The sequence below is a fragment of the Notamacropus eugenii genome, chromosome 1, assembly GCF_028372415.1.
Source record: "Notamacropus eugenii isolate mMacEug1 chromosome 1, mMacEug1.pri_v2, whole genome shotgun sequence".
Classification (NCBI taxonomy): Eukaryota; Metazoa; Chordata; class Mammalia; order Diprotodontia; family Macropodidae; genus Notamacropus; species Notamacropus eugenii.
This window is the reverse complement of record NC_092872.1, coordinates 117,444,192-117,466,570: the sequence shown is the minus strand read 5'-3', so window position 1 is coordinate 117,466,570 and position 22,379 is coordinate 117,444,192. Positions and strand designations below refer to the sequence as shown.

The 22,379-nt window shown below is 35.2% G+C and overlaps 1 protein-coding gene across 1 annotated transcript in view; it reads left to right on the top strand.

Annotated features, from left to right (window-relative positions):
* The first annotated feature begins 4,085 nt into the window (after positions 1-4,085).
* The window catches only part of EQTN (equatorin), a 32,985-nt gene continuing 14,691 nt past the window's right edge, over positions 4,086-22,379 (top strand). Inside the window, exons 1-4 of the mRNA XM_072612525.1 lie at positions 4,086-4,266; positions 16,951-17,010; positions 19,358-19,438; positions 20,054-20,113. Coding sequence (XP_072468626.1) covers positions 4,191-4,266; positions 16,951-17,010; positions 19,358-19,438; positions 20,054-20,113 — 277 coding nt within the window. The 5' untranslated portion in view covers positions 4,086-4,190. The remainder of the gene's footprint in view (positions 4,267-16,950; positions 17,011-19,357; positions 19,439-20,053; positions 20,114-22,379) is intronic.

The window sequence follows — 22,379 nt, the reverse complement described above, 5'->3', positions numbered from 1 at the left end:
TTTTCTGTAATCAAACTTGTCCATGTTATCTCCTCTGATTTTCTCTATCCCTTATTTGGTCAAGAATTCTCCTTCTGACCATAGTTATGGCAGATATTGCTCTTTCCTCTCCTCTAATTTATTTGTGATGTGATCTTTTATATCTAGATTATTTATCCATTTGTAGCTTATTATGGTTTATCTGACATGAGATGTTGGTCTAAATTTATTCTACCAGACAGATATACAGCTTTCCCAGTAGCTTTTGTCAAATAGTAAATCCTTGGGTTTTATCAAATACTGTGCTACTATTCTTGATTGCATCTGGATCTTGTATATCTAATCTGGTACACTGATCAATTTTAAAAAATTTAAGCAGTACATAATTATGATTACTTCTTTGTAGAATTGTTGGAAATATGCTACTGCTAGGCCTCCTCCCTTGCAACTGTTTTGATCATTTTCTTGAGATACTTGAGCTTTTATTCCTATAGATGAATTTTATTTCTCCCACTTATGTTAAGTAATCCTTTCACAGTTTGATTGACATTGAAGTGAATTTATAAAATAATTTATATAATGTGATAAACATTTCCAAGGACCAAATATGAAAAAAATAAATGCTCTCTACTTATTTTTCTTCCTTTATTTCTTTAGAGTTATTTGTAGCTATTTTCATATTATTTCTATCTTATGTCTTAGTGAACGTATTCCCAGATATTGTATCTATTCTACAGTTATTTTTCATAGAATTTTTTTTGTCTGTTTTCTTATTGTGTTTTGTTGGCAACAGAGACAGTTTGATGGTTTTGCGAGTTTATTTTATATATATATCTTCTTACTTTACTGATATTGTTTTAATTATTTTAATTGAATTCTAGGGTTCTTTAAGTAAGTCATCCTGGAATCTGCACAAGCCATGATTTTATTTCTTCTTTGCCCATGCTTAGTTCCTTAAATTTTTCTTGTTTTATTACTATAGCTAGAATTTCCAGAACTATATCAAACAATACTAGCAACAATAAAAATCTTGGTTTAGGATAAATGCCCTTTACCATATTAAGGAACAGTTCATTTGCTCCTCTGTTTCTAAATTTTTTAAAAATAGAACGTAGTCTTTTGCTAATATTTTATTCAATTTTTACATGAATATTTCTTAGAGCTATTGATCTACTGTTTTCTTTCTCTGTTTTGTTTATCCATGACTTCAGTACCAGTTTCATATGTGTTCTTTTAGTTGCCAGTCTAATTGGTTGATCTGTTATTTTTCTCTCTTATTGATGAAAATATTCAGAATTATGGATTTCCCCCTAATAAATGCTTTGGCTTCATCCCAAAAGTTTTAGTAGGTTTGTATCATTTTCTTTGATTCTATTATTTACTGTTTCTATGATCTGTTCTTTGATCTACATCTTCCTTAGGATCATATGATTCAGTCTTCATTTAGGTTGGAATCCTCTTTTCAAATACTCTCTATTGATTATAAATTAAAATTGATTTTGAATCTATTATAATTGATTATAAAAAGCCATAATAAATGACTCTGTGGGAAGAAAAGGGAGAAATTTAATAATTATACTTTTCTGTAAATCAGTTTCAGTAAAAGTGTCATATATGGCTGAGAAACATACACTTTTTTCAGTTTCCACTTGGTAATTGTTTATTATGTATAAGGCTCTGAAGATATCAACAGAAAATTAAGGCAGTCCTAGCTTTCAAGGACCTCACACCCTAATGTGGGTAACAACACAGATAGAAGATTTCAGCTGTAAATCACAAGATTCCCATGATATTTGGGGCACAGGGCCAAAAGAGGTGTTAATGCCGCTATTTTAATGTCATTTCCTTTGATAAAGTCACATCAGTTTCTGATGTTGAACCATTAGACAATAACAAGAACTTGAGTGACAATAACTTTCTTTTCTGAGTTCTACAGCCCATAGTGATCTCACCCATATCTGAACTAATAGCATCACTAGTACTCCTCTTATGCTTTTACTGTGTACTAATTTCTTTCATGGCAATTTATGTATAGATCCTAACATTTAGAATGTAAATTCACTGAGATCTAACTTATGGTGTGTTGTTTTTTATGTATCTTTTCTTACATCTAGCATAGGGTATGTTGCATGCAAATATATATATTAAAATTTAAATTGTATGTAAATTTAGGTACTAACTTTAGAGTCAGAAGACTTACTTGAGTTTGAATCCTAACTTTTTTATTTAATACCTATGAGATCTTAGTTCACCCTCATTCTGCATCTTATGGAAATTTAAGAGCTTGTACTATGTAAATCTTAAGGTTTCTCACTGCTCAAAATCATACAAAACAAATAATAATTATGTGTTGAGTGAATTGCAGATCACCTACTTTTTTGTTATGTATTTTAAGTCACGGAAATGCCTAGATGATACCTCATATATAAAATGTATTTTATGTATGAGCAAATATAAAACATTTGCTAGTGCGATGAGAAATAAATGGAGGTACCTACTTGATGCAGTGAAAAGAGCTGGCTCTAGGCAAAGGACCTGAATTCAAATCCCATTCTGACCAGATGAATTTGTACAAGTAACTCCTCCTTCTTGGTTCTCGTCTGTGAAATGAGGGAGATGGACTAGATGGCCACTAAGGTCCTTCCTTGCTCTCACTCTATGATCCTCTGATACCTCCCTCACTGGGGAGGTAGGAGGACCATGACAGCAGAATGGTTAGTTTTGCTGAATTTTTTTCCCCTACCCTTTTCATTTTTAATCTTTGTTACAAAAAATGGTTCACTGAGTAAGGGGGGGAGAGAGATAGTTGGAAATAAATTTTATATAAAAACATTAATAAAAATAAAAAAAATTTAAATGTGCATTCTATATCTATCCATAAGTCTATGAGCCCTGTATATTTAGAATGACATTGAATTAGTTAAAGTTATCATGAGAGAGCTGAAAGGCAGCTTGATGGCTCAGTGGATAGAATGTTGAACTTGGAATCAGGAAGACTTGAGTTCAAATCTGAGCTCAGATACTTGCTAGCTGTGTGACCCTGGGCGAGTCACTTAACTTATGTTTGCCTTAATCCACTGGAGAAAGATATGACAAACCACTCCAGGATCTTTGCCAAGAAAATCTCCTGGACAGTATATGCCAGCATATCATGAAGGGTTGGACATGACTGAATGACTAAGCAAGAACAAATCATTGGAAATCATTATTCACAAGCTACCCTAAATTCATTGTTTCTTCTGATACTGGTGTCCCTGTAGATCGTAAATGATGCTTGACCCAAGATTTTCCTTGGTCTTTTGGTGACAACTGATAAGACATTTAGGATGTTAAAACAGGCTCTCTTCATACCTAAAATCTGGCATTATTGCTCATTTTATCTTTCTATGTACACATATCTATATTTACACTTGAAGAAATTTGATTATCTTTTATAAGACAAGTATCTTTTCTTAGATATTACAGGACTAAGTGGAAAAGCTAAGTGGCCCAGTGAATAGAATGCCAGCCCCTGACTTCTCTTCCTGAGTTCCAATCTGGCCTCAGATAATTAGTAGCTGCATAACTCTGGGCAAGTCACTTAACCCTTCTTGCCTCATTTCCCCATCTGTAAAATGAGCTAGAGAAGGAAATGGCAAACTGCTCCGGTATCTCTGCCAAGAAAATCCCAAATTGTGTCACAGTCAAATATGACTGAAAATACCTGAGCAAAAACAACAAAATAGGACTAAGTAACTTAAAAATTTCAGTGAATTATTCAAGACTTTTTTTCCTGAAGGAAAAGTAGGGGCATGTGCATGAGTGAGACCTTCTTAAGCATAAACCTATCATTTCTGATTATTTTTAAAAGATAATTATTTCAATTGTCACTTGTCCAAAGGATGTACAGAACTAAAAAGTTTTGAAAACTGAAAAACAACCATTCCTAATTCATTATTATTAATGTTTTCAGTGAAAAGGCTGAAATCGAGTTTTCATTCAGATATATTTCCTCTTATTAATTCATATACATTCTGTCCCAAATTAATAAAGAATAAAAGAAATCACTGAGTGTAAAATAGTCTTGACTCAAACTTATCTCCCTCTACATTCTAACTTCCATTGAGTGGTGATGTCACAGTGTTCTGGCTGAGTAAAGGAATGCTTTGAGAAATACAAAGAAAGCTCTAGGCAGATCCAAGAGAATAATCAGATAAGTCATAATTTTCCCTATGAATTTCTTTTTGATCATTTTTTTATTTGGACTTCCCCCCCCAGGGATTAGCAAAAAGTTCGGCAGTGTAATAGGTGAGCTCCTGTTTGGGTTAAATCTTCTACATTAATAGTAGAGAAGGAAGATGAGCAACTGTATTTTCTGAGACGGCAGAGTGCAGCGGAAAGAGTGCTGGGCCTGAAGTGGGAGGACCTTGACTTTAATTCCTCCTCTGTGTGAATTTGGCCTAGTCACTTCATCTCCCTGGGTCCTTACCCATAAAATGAGGGTCAGCCAGGTCCTTTCTGGTTCTAGATCGCTGCTTTCTAATGTGAGGGAATTTCTACTTTTAACTCATTAACTGCAGGGCAGAGGAAAGTTTGGCTTATTTTTTTTAATTTTTATTTTTCAATTACAAGCATTTTACTACTTCACTGAGGTAAAGAAACAAGTGGATTTCTTAAAAATAGAAGGTGGTAAAAATATATAGAAATGAATCTTTTGAGTCGTTTGCTATTTTATTTTCAAGCGAGGTAGAACTAACAGAGAAAGACTACAATAGAAACTTTCAGCAGTGATCCTTCTTGCATGCTGACATTGAAATAAGACCGAGAAATGGCTGTCACCTTTTTAGCTCTGAGTAGATGCAGGTCATTAGATCGGCCATTAGTGTTTGCTGGAGTTGTTCTAGAATATTCTGTTGCTAAACATGTAAACATAGTCCTTATGTGGCATAATAGACTCGATGAAGCATGAGATCCAATTCATTAAACAAATGAGAAGGCTTGAGAGAAAGTAAATTCCCAGGATTCAAATCTAGGTCCTCTAATTCCAAATCCATTGTGTTTTCCACTATGCCATCCTGCCTCACCAAGAAGAAAGAGGCTAAATACCCAACACCTCCTAACACTCTGGCCTATGGGTGACCTTGTTTTAATTATTGCTCCTTTGACATAGGAGCTGACATTTGTCCTTTAAGATAGAAAGGTGAGTGAAAGAAGAGAAGAGGAATAAAGAGAGTAGGAAAGAGGAGCAAATGAGAAAATAGAAAATTGAGAAAGGCTGTCAAGAACATGAAGGATATCTAATAATGAATTTTCTTCTTTTTAATACCTGGCAAAATATTTCAAAGACTGTCCAATAATTATATAGTCACAACCATGTGCTTTGTGTGTGATATGAACAATAACCACAGAACATTTGCTTTTCACAAAGTATTATTTTCTGTTAGGAATTAGATGTTTTACTTTGTAGGTACACATAGTGATCTGTACTTGTGTACCTAATTTTAGCTTTTGGTCTTAAAGCTGACTTGTCCTTTAAAAAATAATTGTTTGATTTGCCCACTGATTTTAGCAATGACTTCTCTTACAATATCTTGTCTAAGTTCAGTCGTTTTTCAGTTGTGTCCAACTCTTCCTTGATCCCATTTGGGGTTTTCTGGGTAAAAATATTAGAATGATTTGCCATTTCCTTCTCTAACTCAGTTTATAGATGAAGAAAATAAGGCAATCAGGGTTGAGTGACCTCTCTGGGATCATAAGCAAGTAAGTGTCTGAGGTCAGATTTGAACTCAGGTCCAACTAACTACCAGGCTAGGCGCTCTATCCACTGTGCCAACTAGCTGCTCATTTTAATTAATCTTGTTAATGGCTCAGATAACTCTGAGCCATTAAATTATGTGTAAAAATATCAAATATTTAGCCCCCATGGAGCATTTTAGTAGAGCATTTTAGGAAGTCGTTTTTGCTCAAGATTAACTATGACAATAAATAAATAGATAGTTCTTTGGATCAGGTAACAATGAATCATTGAATTAAAGAGCTAAATCTAAATACAAATGGACAATTGAATCATGAGTTGTTTTCACTACTTAGAAGTGGTAAACATGCTTCATCAGTAGTCTTTTGAAGTTGTGGTTGGTCACTGAAGACTTGCAAAGCTGTTCTTTATAAACATCAGGGTCGTTGTATAAATAGTACTGCTGGTGCTGCTGGCTTCACGTTTCATTAGTTTATTCAGGTTTTCCAAGGTTTCTCTAAATAAGTACTTTTTGTCTTTTCATTTGGTATAATAATAATCTAGTACAGTTTTATAGCTTGACATGGTTAGCCATACCTCAAATGATGGGCATCCATTCTGTTTCCAGTTTTTTGCTACCAAGAAAAAGAGTTTGTAATAAATACTTTATCTTTTCCCTCTGTCTTCAATCTCTTTTTACCAATAGCAGATCAAAGACCACTTGCGATCTTATCTCAGCCATGTTTAATTATTAATTCATCCCTTATTCATCGTTGTAAAATGTATTTTCTTCCTTGGTCCTCTAACTTGCTCATGCTGTGATCTTTCACATGTAGGTCATGTATCTATTTGAATGTGCTATGAAATGTTGATATAAGCCTAATTTTTCCCAGAATGCTTTTTAATTTTCTTTGCCCTTTTTTGCCAGATATTGAGGCCTTGACCCTGATTTCAGTTGCTCTTGGATTTTATCTACCTAAACTGTTCCACTGAATAAATTTTCTATATTTTGTGGCCAGTTTCAAATAACACTGATTTTTACTTCTTTGTCATCTGGCACTACTAAGACCCCATTCCTCCTACTTCTTCCCCACCCCTCTCATTATTTCTCTTTACATTCACAACCTTTTGTTCCTCCAGATGAGTTTTGTAATCATTCATTCAATTTCAAAAAGTAATTCTTTGGTAGTTTTATTGGTATAGCAACAAATTTGTCAATTAATTTACAGAGCAACTAAGATATCTGATCAGAATAATGGTTTATAGCTCAGATTTCTGTTCTTACTGATCTTATGAAGAGTCAGAGAATCATAGTATGAAAGATTTAGTGCTGGTAGGAATCTTAGAAGTCATCTAGTATTCAACCTCTTCATATTAAATATGAGAAAACAGACATAGAAAGCAGAAATGTCTTGCCCAAGGTCATAAAAATAGTAGCTGAAAGAGTCAGAGGATAAGAATTTCTAACATTATTAATTGAAAACATCTTTTCTCCCTCTGGACAAACTACATAACTGCTTTTCATTTTTTACACATTCTAAATTATGAAAGATTTAAACTTCAAAATTAGATGTGTATATTATGCTCATAAATTGAGTTTTGGTTTAAAAATATTAATCTGGGTCCTAATATAAAATTTTAAAATATTTTATTTTATCTTTCCCTAATTTTAAATTTAATAAAAATTAGATTCTTAGGAATAGAAAATCAAAGAATTTTCAAGTTGGAAAGGATTTTAGAAACCATCTTATTCTTCAGATGAGAAAACTGAACCACTGAGAGGTGAAATCGTTTGCCCAAAGTCACACAGCCAACTAGTAAAGACCCAGGATTAGAAGTACCAGTATTGCCTCTCAGTAACTCCCATCTCTCACTCCATCAGCTAATCCTCCACAGTGGACATTCAATTCCATTAATATTTGTAAACACATACTGAATTCAGAGGACTTAACTAGAGACTAGGACATAATCTAGGTAATACATAATAATCACTGTCCTCATCAAAAGTGCATTCCAGTATCAGGATAAAACATATGCACAAATGATTCTGACACATAACATGTGATAAAAATATAAAACATACATAAAGCCAAATTTTAAAGTTTTATAAATGAATGGGTTTTTTTATACATAGTCATTTCCCTATATGGCACCCTCCCCTACTGAATCTTTCCTTGTAATAAGGGGACAAAAGGTTCAGCAAAACTGACCAACAAAATGATCATGTCTGCCTGAAAAATGAAGCATTCTACTGCCATAGTTCCTCACCTGTATGGGGAAGATAGCATTATTTGTCATTCTTCTTTCCAGGAACAAGACTGGTTCTTGCAGTTAGTCTGAATTTGATGACCTTTAGTGTTCTTTTTGTTTGCATTATTGTAGTAATTATGTACATTGTTTCCTTGGTTCTGTTTACCTCACTTCACAAAAGTTCATATAAATCTTCCAAAGAATCTCACAGTCATTCTTCTTACTGAACAACAATATAATTATACAGTCCTCTCTCAGTTGTTGTGCACCCACTGAAATTGTTGTATCTCCGTTTGTGGTGCCTGAGCCCATTTTTACTTCTACCGCATTATGTTCTGTTGATCAGTCATTTTTCAGTCATGTCCAGCTCTTTGCGACCCCATTTGGGGTTTCCTTGGCAGAGACACTGGAGTGGTTTACCATTTCCTTCTCTAGCTCATTTTAATGATGAGGAAACTGAGGCAAATGGGGTTAAGTGATTTGCTGAGAGTGAGACAGCTACTGTTTGAGGCCAGATTTGAACTCAAGAAGATGGGTTTTTGTATCAGTAAGCACCCCAACATACACAGGGGGACCTGCTACCACAGGTTCTTAGATCTGCATTCATAAAAGGAAAGCAACTGTCAAGGGGTTAACAACGACTTCCCAGAGTCTCCCAGTCAGAAAGCTCCCAAATAAAACCTCACCCTCAGAATATTTAGACATTTTTTAGAGCCAGAGGGCCTCAACAGAAAAAAAAAAAGTACTTGGGACCCTCCTACAAAACAACTCCCCTAATCAAGCTTCCCACAACAGGCAGGCCCATCAGTAGGTGGGAAAGATCCTCACCAATCACATTATTCAATCAGAGGCACTTTTAGTAAAACAGAAGCAACAAAAGATTCTAATTTAACTGCCTTTACAGGCCCAGCACTGTATCCACTGTGTCACTTAGTTGTCCTTATGGTCTGTAAAGGATGTATTAATTATTTTTGTCTTTTTATATGCAATATCTCTGGGTACTAGTATAAAAGTTTCATGGGGTATTAAGAAATATGTATATTCTTTTGCTATCCCATTTAGATGATACCATAAGTTTTTTAACTCAAGTCTTTCCAGCAATTTGTTCAGTTTCATATTTTCCCTTTTGCCCATCTTTGGATGTCAGATCCAAAACTCAGCAAGGGAAATTAATGTCCCCTGTCACAATTGTGTTACTTTTTATGTCTTTATAAATTTAAATGCTAAGACATTTTGAGTGTACAAGTTTATCACTGACATTGCGTTGTTATCTATGATTTCTTTCAGCATAATATAGTTTTCTTGTTAATCCCTTTTTTTTGAAAATTTTTTTGCTTTGTAAGCGAGTATGATGGCAATTTCTGCTTTCTAGATTCACTTATTGTATAGAAATTTTTTTCCATCCCCTTGACTTTATTTTTTGTATGTCTGATTTTTACACTTGCTTTTGTCAGCAACATTAGGGTTTTGTTTTCTTATCCAAACTGTCACTCTTTTTCATTTTATTGATTGTTTAATCTATTCACATTTAAAGTTATGAGTCAGTTTTTATTTTCCTCCATCTCTAAAATTTTTGTTATGATTTTCCCTTCTTTTCTGTAAATACAGTATTAATGTTCCTTCAATTATTTTACTTTAATCTTTTTTTAAGGTGGCACTGATCCTCCCTAGCTTTCTTCTCCTAACCTACTCGCCCCACCTCTCATGTTACCCTTTTCCCATTGAAGAAATTCCTTTTTCTCTCCTGCTTTTATCTGATTATATAATTCTTCTCCTTGCTTTTTTCTTCTCAGTTAAGTAGATCCTTTATTCCTCTCGTCTCCTTCAACTAGTCCTGTTCATTAGTTTTTAAATTTTCATTTTTTTTGCTCCCCTTTCCAAAAAGGATTTCTTTCATTCTCTTTACTCTTTCTGTCTACTCTAGACACTCATTATCTGATTCATAGTCCCTATAAATATCTCATCTCTCTCTTTTCTCTAGGTTCCTCATGCAAATGTAGACTTTCTCCCATGTGATTTCTGCCACTGCTTTGTAGAGCTTACTCTGTTGACTCTCCTTTTCCATTGTGCCTTACTCCTGGAACCATGTCAATTATCTCTGTTGTCATGAAAACAATTGCCCCATGACAGAACCCTTACTCTGCATTGTCCCTGATTACGTAACCCACCATCAGCACCCTCCTATGGTTATCTTCACCTTATTTAGTTACCATGTGCATGCTAATGATTCTCAAACCTACCTAACCTGCCCTAACTTCTTTGCTGACCTCCAATCTTGTATCTCCAACTTCCTTTCAGACATCTTAATCAGGATATCCAGTAGACATATTTAACTCAATATGTCCAAATGGAACTGATTATATTTCCTCCAAACCTTTCCCCATTCTGAACTTCCATATAACTATAGAGGGCAACTCTATCCTTCTAGACCCTTAAGCTCCTGATGTAGGGGTCATCCTTGATTTCTCTCCATTTCTCATCTCTTGTATCTAATCTGTTTCCATCTTTGCAAAAATCTCATGAATATGCCCCTTTTTCTCCTCTGACAATGATACCACTTTGGTGCAGGCCCTTGTGTGAGGTGTCACATTGAATGTGGCAGTGAGACAATTGCAATAACCTGCTGGTGGGTCTGCCTACTCCTAGTTTCTCCCCATTCCAAACCATTCTCCATTCAGTCACTGAAGTGGTTTTTCTAAAGCACAGGTCCATCATCCCTCCCCACTACCCTACTCAATAAACTCCAGTAACTTCCTATTATCTCCAGGATGGAACACAAATACAAATACTCTGTTTGGTGTGGCCTTCATAACCTAGTCCTCTCCTACCATGCCAGTCTTTTCCACACCTTCTCACATTTCTATCCAGTGACAGGGATCTCCTTGCTCTGTGAGGAAGACATTCCATCTTCCCTCTCCAGGCATTTTCTCTGACTGTCCTCTACTCCTGGAATGTTCTCCCTCCTCATCCTTGCCTTCTGGCTTCCTTGGCTTGCTGTCATAATTCTTTTCTCATTCAAACCACTTTCTAATAAACTTTAAGTCCTAACTAAAATTCCGTCTTCTACAGGAAGTTTTTCCTTTTTATCCTGTATAGAGTTTGTTTGTATTTGTTTGCTTGTTGTCTCTCCTTTTAGATTCTGGACTCTTTGAGGTTAGGGACTATCTTTTGCCATTTTTTCTATTGCCAGTGTTTAGCATAGTGCTTTGCACATAGGTGCTTAATACAGGTTTATTGATTGATTGACTAACTTTTATTATCTTTCATGATCTAGGTCAAGCATGTGTTCCTTTGTGAAGCTTTCCTTGCTCCCCATGACCAGATATAATCCTCCCCTCCTCAGATTTCTAGTATTTTATTTGCACCTTTTTTAGGCACTACATTTTGGGAAGCCTTTCTGCACCTCTCACCTGAAAAACTATTATTGCTGTTTAGTCGTCTCAGTTATGCCTGACTCTTCATGACCCTTCTTGGGATCTTCTTAGAAAAGATACTGGAATGGTTTGTATTTTCCTTTTTTAGCTCACTTTACAGATGAGAAAACTGAGACAAACAGACTTGTGACTTGCCCAGAATCACACAACTAATAAGTGTTTGACTGGATTTGAATTCAGTTCTTCCTGACTTCAGGTCTGGCACTCTATCCACAGCACCACCTAGTACCCCTCCCCTTCTCTTCACCCAGAGAGATTACCAGCCATAGTTAAGGTTTTATCCATATAATATATTTATTATAATATGTATTATGTATACATATTACATAACATATATTATATTTATAATAGCCTCCTTATTAGTCTCCTTGTTTTATTCTCTTCCTTTTCTAATCTACCCTCCTTATAGCTGCCAAAATAATCTTTGTCAGGCACAGGTCTGGTCATGGCACTCTATTGCTCACAAATTTTCAGTGACTCCTCGTTGCATCTAGTTCAAAATGCAAATTTTATTCCCTTTGCCTTCAAGCTCCCATTTGTCTTACCTCAAACTATTTCTCTTCAAGCAGTCTACATTGTAGCTCAAGAAGATTATTTCTTAAATTAATTTCTGGCCACCATATTTTAACATAGCCTTTCCTCCCTCATGACTAGAAAGCATTCCTTTCTCCTTTCAATCCTAGAATCCTTCTAGTTTCCCTTTAAGCTTCATTTCAGGTGGTATATTTTCACAATGCTTTATCCACTGCCCCTACTAGCAAATACTCTTCTTCCTGAAATTACAATGTATGGTCATAACCCGCCAAAAGAATGCAAATTTCTTAAGGACTTATGTACTTTGTCTCTGTACACCCTTCACATAGCAGATTACATTGTGCACAATAGGTGTATTGGTAGACATAAAGTCTGAGCCAGGTATACCTGTATACCTCAGTGAAGCATTTCTGTTGGGCAGTCCCCTTTCTCTCAGGGCAAGAGTAATGAGGATACTCTCCCAGGAACTGACAACATCAGGAGGCAGGGTAGGCTCTATGCAAGTCTATGAGCAGGGGCTTAATAAATTCAATCAGTAGAAGGAATAAGTGATACTTAGGTAAAAAAAGAATAAAGGGTAAACATGACAGATTTTTATACATTTTTGAAGAGCCACAATGGAAGAAGTATTAGCCTTGAGGTTGGAAGGAGTTTGGTCATTGAGAGCAGATCTAAAGAACTAGAGAAAATTTCAACTAAATAAAAGGGAAAGTTTCCTAACAAGTATAGCCACCAAAAAATGGAATGGAATTCTTTGGAAGTTAAGGAGTCTCATCTCACTGAAGGTCTTCAAGGAGAGCCAGGATTATCATTTGTCCACAGTTTCTTTTTCTCAAAAAAAAATTTTAGTATAATTTATTTATTTTCAATTTTCAGCATTCACTTCCACAAGATTTTGAATTCCAATTTTTCTCCCCATCTCTCCCCTCCCCACAACCCAAGACAGCATGCACCCCAACCACCCCTTTCCCCAGTCTGCTCTTTCTTCAGTCACTCCCACTTCTCCCATCCCCCTTGCCTCTATTTTCCTGTAGGACAAGATAGATTTCTATACTCCATTGCCTGTATAACTTAGTTTCTAGTTGTATGCAAAAACAATTTTTTACATTTATTTTTAAAGCTTTGAGTTCCATATTCTCTCCCTTCCCTCCTCCCTCCTCATTCTCATTGAGAAAACAAGCAATTCAATATAGGTCATACATGAACAGCCATGTAAAACACTTCCATTACAGTGATGTTGCCAAAGGCTACTCACCTTTCCCTCTATCCTGTCCTGCCCTCCATTTATTCCACTCTCTCCCTTGACCTGTCCCCCCACAATAGTGTTTGCTTCTGATTATCCCTTCCCCCTATCTGCTGTCCCTTCTATTATCCTCCCCTCTCCACCCAGCCTTCCTGTAAGGTAAAATAGATTTCCATAATCAGTTTAGTGTGTGTTATTCCCTCCTTAAGCCAAATCCAATGTGAGTAAGGCTCACTTATTCCCTCTCAGCTCCCCCCTCTTCTCATCCATTGTAAAAGCTGTTTCTTGACTCTTTTATGTGAGAGTCTTTACTATGTTCTACCTCTCCCTTTCTCTTTCTCCCATTACATTCCTCTCAACACTTAATTTTATTTTTTAGGTATCCTCCCTTCATATTCTACTCACCCTATGCCCTCTGTCTCTTTCTCTCTATATATAATATATGTGTATGGATATGCGTATGTGTGTATATATGTGTACATGCATGTGCGTGTACATACACATATGTGCATGTATATATGTATACACACATATATACCTACACATATATAATACACACATATATACATAAACACACATATATTATATATATGTACACACACACACACACACACACACACACACACATACCTATTTCCTCTAGCTACCCTAATACTGAGTTAGAAAGGTCTCATGAGTTACAAATATCTTCTTTCCAAGTAGGAATGTAAGTAGTTAAACATTAATGAATCCCTTATGAGTTATCTTTCCTGTTTATCTTTTTATGCTTCTCTTAATATTTTTATTTGAAAGTCAATTTTTTCTATTCATCTCTGATCTTTTCAGCAAGAATGCTTGGAATGTCTCTATTTCATTGAAATTCCATTTTTCCCCTGAAGTATTATACTCAGTTTTGCTGGGTAGGTGATTTTTGGTTTTCATCCTAGCTCCTTAGACCTCTGGAATATCATATTCCAAGCCCTCTGATTCCTTAGTGTAGAAGCTGCTAAATCCTGTGTCATTCTGATTGTGTTTCCACAGTACTTGAATTGTTTCTTTCTGGCTACTTGTAATATTTTCTCCCTGACCTGGAACCTCTGGAATTTGGCTACAATATTCCTAGGAGCTTTCCTTTTGGGATCTCTTTCAGGAGATGATAGGTAAACTCTTTTCATTTCTATTTTACCCTCTGGTTCCAGAATATCAGGACAGTTTTCCTCGATAATTTCTTAGAAGATGATGTCTAGGCTCTTTGTTTCATCATGGTTTTCAGGTAGACCAATAATTTTTAAATTATCTCTCCTGGATCTATTTTCCAGGTCAGTTGTTTTTCCAATGAGATATTTCTATTTTTTTCATTCTTTTGGTTTGGGTTTATAATTTCTTGATTTCTCATAAAGTCATTAGTTTCCATTTGTTCCATTCTGATTGTGAAGGAATCATTTTCTTCAGTGAGCTTTTGGATTGGTGTTTTTTAGGGCATTCTTCTCCTCATTGACTTTTTCAACCTCTTCTACCATTTGGGTTAGTCTATTTCTAAAGGTGTTATTTTCTTTGGCATTTTTTTGGGTCTCCTTTAGCAAGCCGTTGACTCATTTTTCAGTATTTTCATACATTGCTCTCATTTCTCTTCCCAATTTTTCCTCTACTACTCTTGCTTCAGTTTTGAAATCCTTTTTGACCTCTTCCATGGCCTGAGACCATTTCATATTTTTCTTAGAGGCTTTGAATGTAACAATGTCTTCCTCCGGTTGTATGCTTTGATCTTCCTCATTGTGAAAAAATATCTTTGCACCAAGAAAATAACCTTCTGTAGTCTTATTTTTTTCCCATTTTGGTCATTTTCCCAGCCAATTACTTGACCTCTGACCTCCTTGTTAAGAGGAAGGTGCCCTGCCCCAAATTTCAGGGGCTTTGTTCAACTGCTTTCAGAGATATCTCCAGGGACTATAAATTCTCAGCTCCTACAAAGTTGTATGATCAAAGGATAGGTGTTTATTTCTCTCCTGGCCTGCACTGTGGTCTGTGAACAACCACAAACACTCTTTTCTGACCTGGATCTGTGAGCAGGATTTCCTTTCTACAGCTGCCACCAGTTCTGCCAGCACTCCTTGCCCCAGGGTTGCCACCCAGTACTGTGACCCAGATCATCGGCTTGATTCTCGCACTATCTATCGACCATCCTGGTGCTGGAGCTGGGGCTAGGGTCTGACTAGGTTCCTCTCTCACTTCAGTGAGAGAGCTTTTCCACTGGCCTTTGAAGCTGTCTTTGGTGTTTGTGGGTTGAGAAGTCTGGAAACCCAGCACAGTGATTTGGTGCCCTGAGGCCTGCTCCAGTCTCGTCTGTACTGGCACATCCAAAGCTAGACTGTACTCTGCACTGAGCCTGGTGTAAAAGACACCTACTTTTAGTTTTTCACATTGACTTGGGCTGGAAATCTGTTTCACTCTGTCATTTTGTGGCTTCTACTGCTCTAGAATTTGTTCAGAGTCACTTTTTACAGGTGTTTTGAGGAGTTTGGGTGGAGAGCTCAGACAGGTCCCCACTTCTACTCTGCCATCTTGGTTCTACCCTCCCATAGTTTCTAATTAAATATAAATTGCACCAGAAGAGCTCTGGGGTCCCTACTTTCTTGGAGAACTTGGGATGACACTACATTCTATTTTGTATTATAATTACACATTTGTTATGTGTTATTGAGTCAATGGCAAAAGTTTTGGATTTGGAATCAGAATACCTAAATTTGGATTCTAGCTCTGTTGCTTATAATCCATGTGACCATAGGCATATTATGACTCAGTTTCATTATCTGAAAAAAGGAACAGATGAGACTAGATGACTTACAAGGTCACTTCTAACTCTGAATCTTCTATCCCCTTAACTTATAAGAGGCCAGGCAAATGTCTTATTCATCATTATATCCTCTGACTCTAAGCATAGTACCTTGCATATAAGCTTAGCAAATGTTAGTAGAAAAAATAAAATGGAAAAATGACCTCTGAGATAATTTAATTGACTTATCATTAAACTTGGTATTTAAAAAAATCTTAAAATAATTGTGAAATGATATATTGGCTTTATGATTGTTGACATTCAGTCATTTCAGTCATATCTGACTTTGTGATAACATTTGGGGATTTCTTGGTAAAGATACTGGTGTGGTTTGCCATTCCTTCTCTAGTTCATTTTATAGATAAGAAACTGAGACAAATAGGATTAAATGGCTTTCCCAGGGTGACACAGCTACTAACATTTTATGATATCATAGCATAAAACCCACTTGGCAACAGCAGGAACATTTGCTTTGTTGGCTCTAAGATTCTCACCATCTCAATGTCTTGCCCCTATGTTCTATTAATTTTCTTCATACAGCTAGATGAAAGAAATTATATCTTTTCATTTCATTACTTGCTTTATGCAAGTCATTGCACTTATCCCTTCCTTTTCCTACTTCACTACTGCACCTAGAGGGCTTTCATTTTCATTCTTCCAATGTTGTATCTTGCATATTATTTGATATGATTTTGACTGTTTTCAGAGAACTTCTTAAGAACTTGACAAAGCAAGTAAAAGTAAGTTTTCATGTATAATAACAGTATAATATTAATGTATGTATAATCCAGGCACAGAGATTTCCCAGAATATAATGGAAATGCAAACTCCATAAAAAACACCTCTAAAATATTTTTTAAATTAAAACAAAAAATGCATGTCATAGCTGTCTCACTGAAATGAGTATGTAAGGATAAAAAAATTTATTATATTTGAAAAGAAATTAATGTCATGTTTCTAATAAATGATATATTCATGTTCTTAGGTCTCCCTGAAACTGTTATTTCACCAAGCTACAATGAAGACAGTAACACAAGCACTGAAGGTGATAATAGTCGACATTAACAATAGTGCGAACTTTTATTTTACTTAGGAATATGACATAGATCCATTACAATGTCAGATTTTACAATTTACTTATGTAAAGGAAAAGTTAATAGGCTTGTGCTTATAATGATTGTCTACAACAATTTGATTTTACTGTCATGTTTTATATGTCCCCATGTAGGTTAATATTCATTTTACATTTCTTTTTTATTCTGATTCATCCTGTAGTTCAGGCTACTTCTTAAATAGGACTCATTTTGTCCTACTATTTTCACCTTATGAAATGTAACAAGGTTAGCTCTAGAAATGCTTATTTTATTATCATAGCTTGCTGTAGTCTTATGATTATTTATCACCTAAAAATATCAACAATTGACAGACCTATGGTAAGTTAACTAATATTTGTGGTAAATGGGTTACAATTTGCATGAGCGCAGGAATCATCCAAATTAATAATCCATGGAAGTATTGTGAGATGCCTGCTAAGTGTCCATTTGAATTCCAAGGATTTTAAAGTATAATTTACAACCAACCAACCCCCATATATTCACAGTAAGAATTCTCCTTCTATCATGTATACATTTTTCTCCTTTTTTAAGGAGTTGTCAGAGTTTTATTGTACATTGAAGATAAGAAACATCATTTCATGAGGCATTTGATTATCTGATATTGCAATGCCTGTGATAACCATCTACAAAAAGACCATAATGAAAATAAGTGCAGCTTATGCATTAACATCTAATATAGAGGGGGAAGAGGCAGAGGATGTCTATAAAAAATTAATTCCCTCTAAATATACATTCATACGCACTGGCATCTTGAAAGGAAGGCATTGTGAATGTGTGTGAATATATGTGAGATTGTATGTGTATGTATATGTATGTATGATGGAAAATATGGTTCAGGAGTAAAGAATGAGAAAAACCAATGTCTTGCAGATTACAAAGATAACTTATGCTGAGACATTATGAGCAATTTTTTCAAGGAAAAAGCCTGAAGATGCTAGAATTAATAAGTATCATTATCATTGCACATTACTAAAATAAAATTGATTATATTTATTAACAGAAATGAAATGATTCATCACTGATGTGGAGTTGTTTCTGAATCAGCTTTCTATGTGTAATCAGACCATTAATTTTTTAGAGCAAAGATTAAAAATTCATAAACGCTAAAAGATAAAATGAAATAAGAAAAATGTTCAACACACTTAAAACATCACCAACCTGACCTATTCAAACAAGTTATTAGCACCAAGAAAAGAGAGAGAGAGAAATAAATAAATGTAGAAAATGATTGAACCTTATGACTGCAACAAAAAGGCAACCATCAACAAGTACAAACCTGGCTGCTTACTTTGCAATCTATTTTAAATTATATGAGAATAATCTATAAATACATCAAGGACCAGCTTGGTGATGATATTAGATGGGAATAGGCTCAGGTATATGATTTACAAAGGGTGCATAAAATGTCCTATGGAAAAGAGGCAGAAAAATATTGCTTTACAAGTTTCATTGTAATTCCTCTGAGACCTTTACTATTATTTTACCCTTTTTACTAAAATTATGAGATTAATAAGATTAGGAGAAGTAGGTAGAAAGGATACCAGAAATATAATAAAAATTTCTATGGTGCTTTCACATACATTTCTTCAACTGAAACTTAGAATGATCTTCTGAAGTAAAAAAAGGAAAATATTATTATCTCATTTCACAAGAGAAGAAACTAAAAGGAAGAAAGGTTGAATAACCCACCTAAGTTTCCATAGCTAGTAAGTGGTGAAATTAAGATTTGAAATTAATTTTTCAGGGTCCCAGTTCAATGATTTTTTTAGCTCAATTTAGCTATTACATGATGCTCTAGACTGGATTAGAATGTTTATGCCTGCAAAAATTGTTTATACTCATGGTGTATCTATTTAAATTCATTTTGTTGTTGTTCAGTAGTATCCAACTCTTCATGACCCCATTTGAGGTTTTCTTGGCCAAGATACCAGAGCAGTCTACCATTTCCTTTTCCAGTTAATTTTATAGATGAAGAAATTGAGGCAAATAGGGTTAAGTGACTTGTCCAGGGACACACAGCTGAGGCCACTTTTGAACTTAGGAAGAAGAGTCTTCCAGAATCCAAATCTGGCACTCTATCAACTGTGTCACCTAGATACTGTTATGCATAAAATCTATGATTGTTGTGAGACATTAATAAGATAATGTTCATAGAGTAATTAGCCAACCTTAAAACTCTATACAGATGTAGGTTATTATTACTGAATGTTTCTTGGAAATGAAATTTGCCAAAAATGAGGACTTAAGTAATTTGCTGAAGAATTTTTATTTTTTTAGTGACAACTGAAAAAAAAAAGAATTTTTCTGCTGAAAGCTATCAAGTATTAAGAGACAGTATGAAGAGACTTCGATCCTATCGTAAGTGTTAAAAGTCAGTATGTCAAGTCTTAAGGTCCCCACCCCTAAGCAGCAAAGGGTAAGATGTCATCAAAGTCTCTAAAATGATCAGAGAAGAAAAAAGGTTGAAGCAGGGCCCAAACAAGGTAGTTTTTATTTTTATTGATTCTAAAAAATTCAAATGATTTCCCTGTGAAGTAGAACTGATTCTTGTGGTAGATTGATTTATAGTTTCTCAAGACAGGGCAATTACACTGGGCTTTCAGGACATTTTTACTCTGGGGCATAATATTTTAGGAGGCACTTCTCTCCACACACTCAGAACTCAGTGGTCCATGGCACCGATGAATTTCAAAGATGAAAGGACATTGATTACATGGTTCTGTGTTCCAAGAAGACCATAGAGCAATTACAGTAGAAGATGTTCAGGAAGCTAGAATTTGTCAATGAGTAGATATTTGTAAAGATCTTCTCCCATTTTTTTATTTTTCCCACTTTTTCTTTTTTTAACTTCAATTTTCACCTTTTGTTCTCCCACCAAGCATGACTATTCCTCAAAGATGAGCGATACTAACAATAAGTGACTTTTGAGATTATGAAAAGACCACACCCATTTATATGTATTTCACTTTGTAGTTGAAAAGCTTTCACATGAAACACCCGAGGAAGAAATAGAGCACCCTGAAATACAAACCTGTAAGTTCATATGCATGACTAAGCATTTCTTGACGTGATTCTCAATAGTAAATTTAAGTATTTGGAAAAGGCAATGAAGATTGATCCAATTTCTTTTTATAACTAGTTTTTATTATAGCATTTGAATCAGTTTCAAACTTCAGCAATATGTCATAGGGAAATACCATTTGAGAAGGAAGTTCAACATTAGGAATCTCTTAAACCACATACAAAATATACTCAAAATAGTATTTGGAATTTAAGAAGTAGAAAGTCAAAATTTGAGCAGCCTGGAAAATTCTGAATCTCTCTCTAAGCAAGGATTCCGTGTGTGTGTGTGTGTGTGTGTGTGTGTGTGTGTGTGTGTGTGTGTGTGTGTTGTGGACCCCTTTTGACAGTCTGTTGAAACCTGTGAACCCTTTCTCAGAATAATATTTTCAATGCAGAACATAAAATATATAGGATTACATGGGAAACCAATTATTTTGGAATATAATTATAAAAATATTTACAGTTTCAAGTTCATATGCCCTCTGAAATCAGTATCACTCTGTCTCTATGCCTAAGGACTCTGCAGATGCCAGGTTAAGAACCCCTGATTTAGAGAGAGAGGAGCTTTATTGGGACCTCCAGAACCCTCAACACAGCTTTAAGAGCCCAATGCTTTTGTAATACTGATTCAACTCCAACATTGCCCATGTTGATTGCCAGAGTACATAGAATTCTTGCCACTTTAAATGGTATTATGCTGATTCAAATAAAATGAAACAATACAAAAAATTCCCACTCTAGAGTAATGATAACTGATTCCTTGTGCATATTTTATCCCTATATTCCCAAAGGAGGTCCTATATATGGTGCTCCCATAACACAGCCCCTGAGACTCTGGAAAATAGATAGGATCAGGTAATCTAAGCACCCTTCCCCCAAAATAAAGTGTAGAGATGGTGTTGTATGTCACCTATTTTTTTGAGGGACTTTAGCTAGAGTGACTACAAATCTTATTCTAAATCAATATCCCAAATCAATATTTTTTTCTGTCATCAAGATTATTGTGTGGATGATCATAATGAACTCATTGTTCTTCTCACAGTAGTCTAAACCAGCACTTCTTAAACTGTGGGACATGACCACATATGGGGTTGCATAACTACATGTGAGGGTCTCAAAAAATTTGGCAATAGTAAAAAGTCTCTGAAGTCACAACAACCAAAAATTGATTCAAAATCAAATGCACAATGAATCCAAGGTGTCTCTGGCAGCATTTGACTGTATTGCATTCCACAACTTCACTGCAGCCTTGGTTCTGAACATACATCATGAACACTTTGCATTGCACATACAATTCCATGCAATGTCAATGAACACTACCAGAAACACTTCAGCTTACATTCGAGACTATTGTGCTATGAATTGCAGTGTTTTTACTGTACATACAAAATTGTTAAATGAATTTTGACTTGGGACTAGGATAGAATTTTCAACAATTTCTGAAATGGCCCTAAACACACTTCTGCCATTTTCTACTACATATTAATGCAAGTGACATTCTCAGTGTTGATGATTTTAAAATGAATATATCATTCAACTCTGAAAATTGTTGAAGATGCTCTACGTCCTGTAGTATCAAATATTCTGCCAAGATTTAATTCTTTATGTAAAAATAAACAAGCACATGTATCTCATTGGTATGCAAATGTGCTTTCATCTTAAGTAAATGGTTAAATTATATGTATACCAAAGATTTGTTTTAAAATAAATTTCTTTGCAATTTATTATCACAAAAATGTCTTTGTGATTTATAGTTATTGTTTGATTTGTATATTTATCTCATATATCTATATACCTGGGTTGCGTAAAAATTTCTCAGGTGAAAAAGGGTCAAGAGTAGAAAAAGTTTAAGAAACTCTGGTTTAAACTACACTGTTCAGAAGTACTTTAGGCTTTCTAATTTAAACAAAAGCAAATGAAATAGAAAACTGCTAGAAGTGGAAAAGCAATGTCAGCTTAGATTTTGTTAGTATTAACTCCACATTCAGGCAGAGCCATAGAGTAAGGCACACCTACACAGTCCTTGCCTTATAGCCCAACACTTTGTCTCTGTGTCTGCTTACCTAAAGATGTATTACTTGAGTTATGAATACTCATTTCTGAATGTTCCATCTGCACATCCCCTCTGCTGTCCTCAAGCTAGACAATTCCCAGAATTGTCCTTTGTTTATGGAGACACCTCGTGGCCACATTGGGAAATGTCTGGCCAACTTCCATTCTACCTTTCCATCTTCAT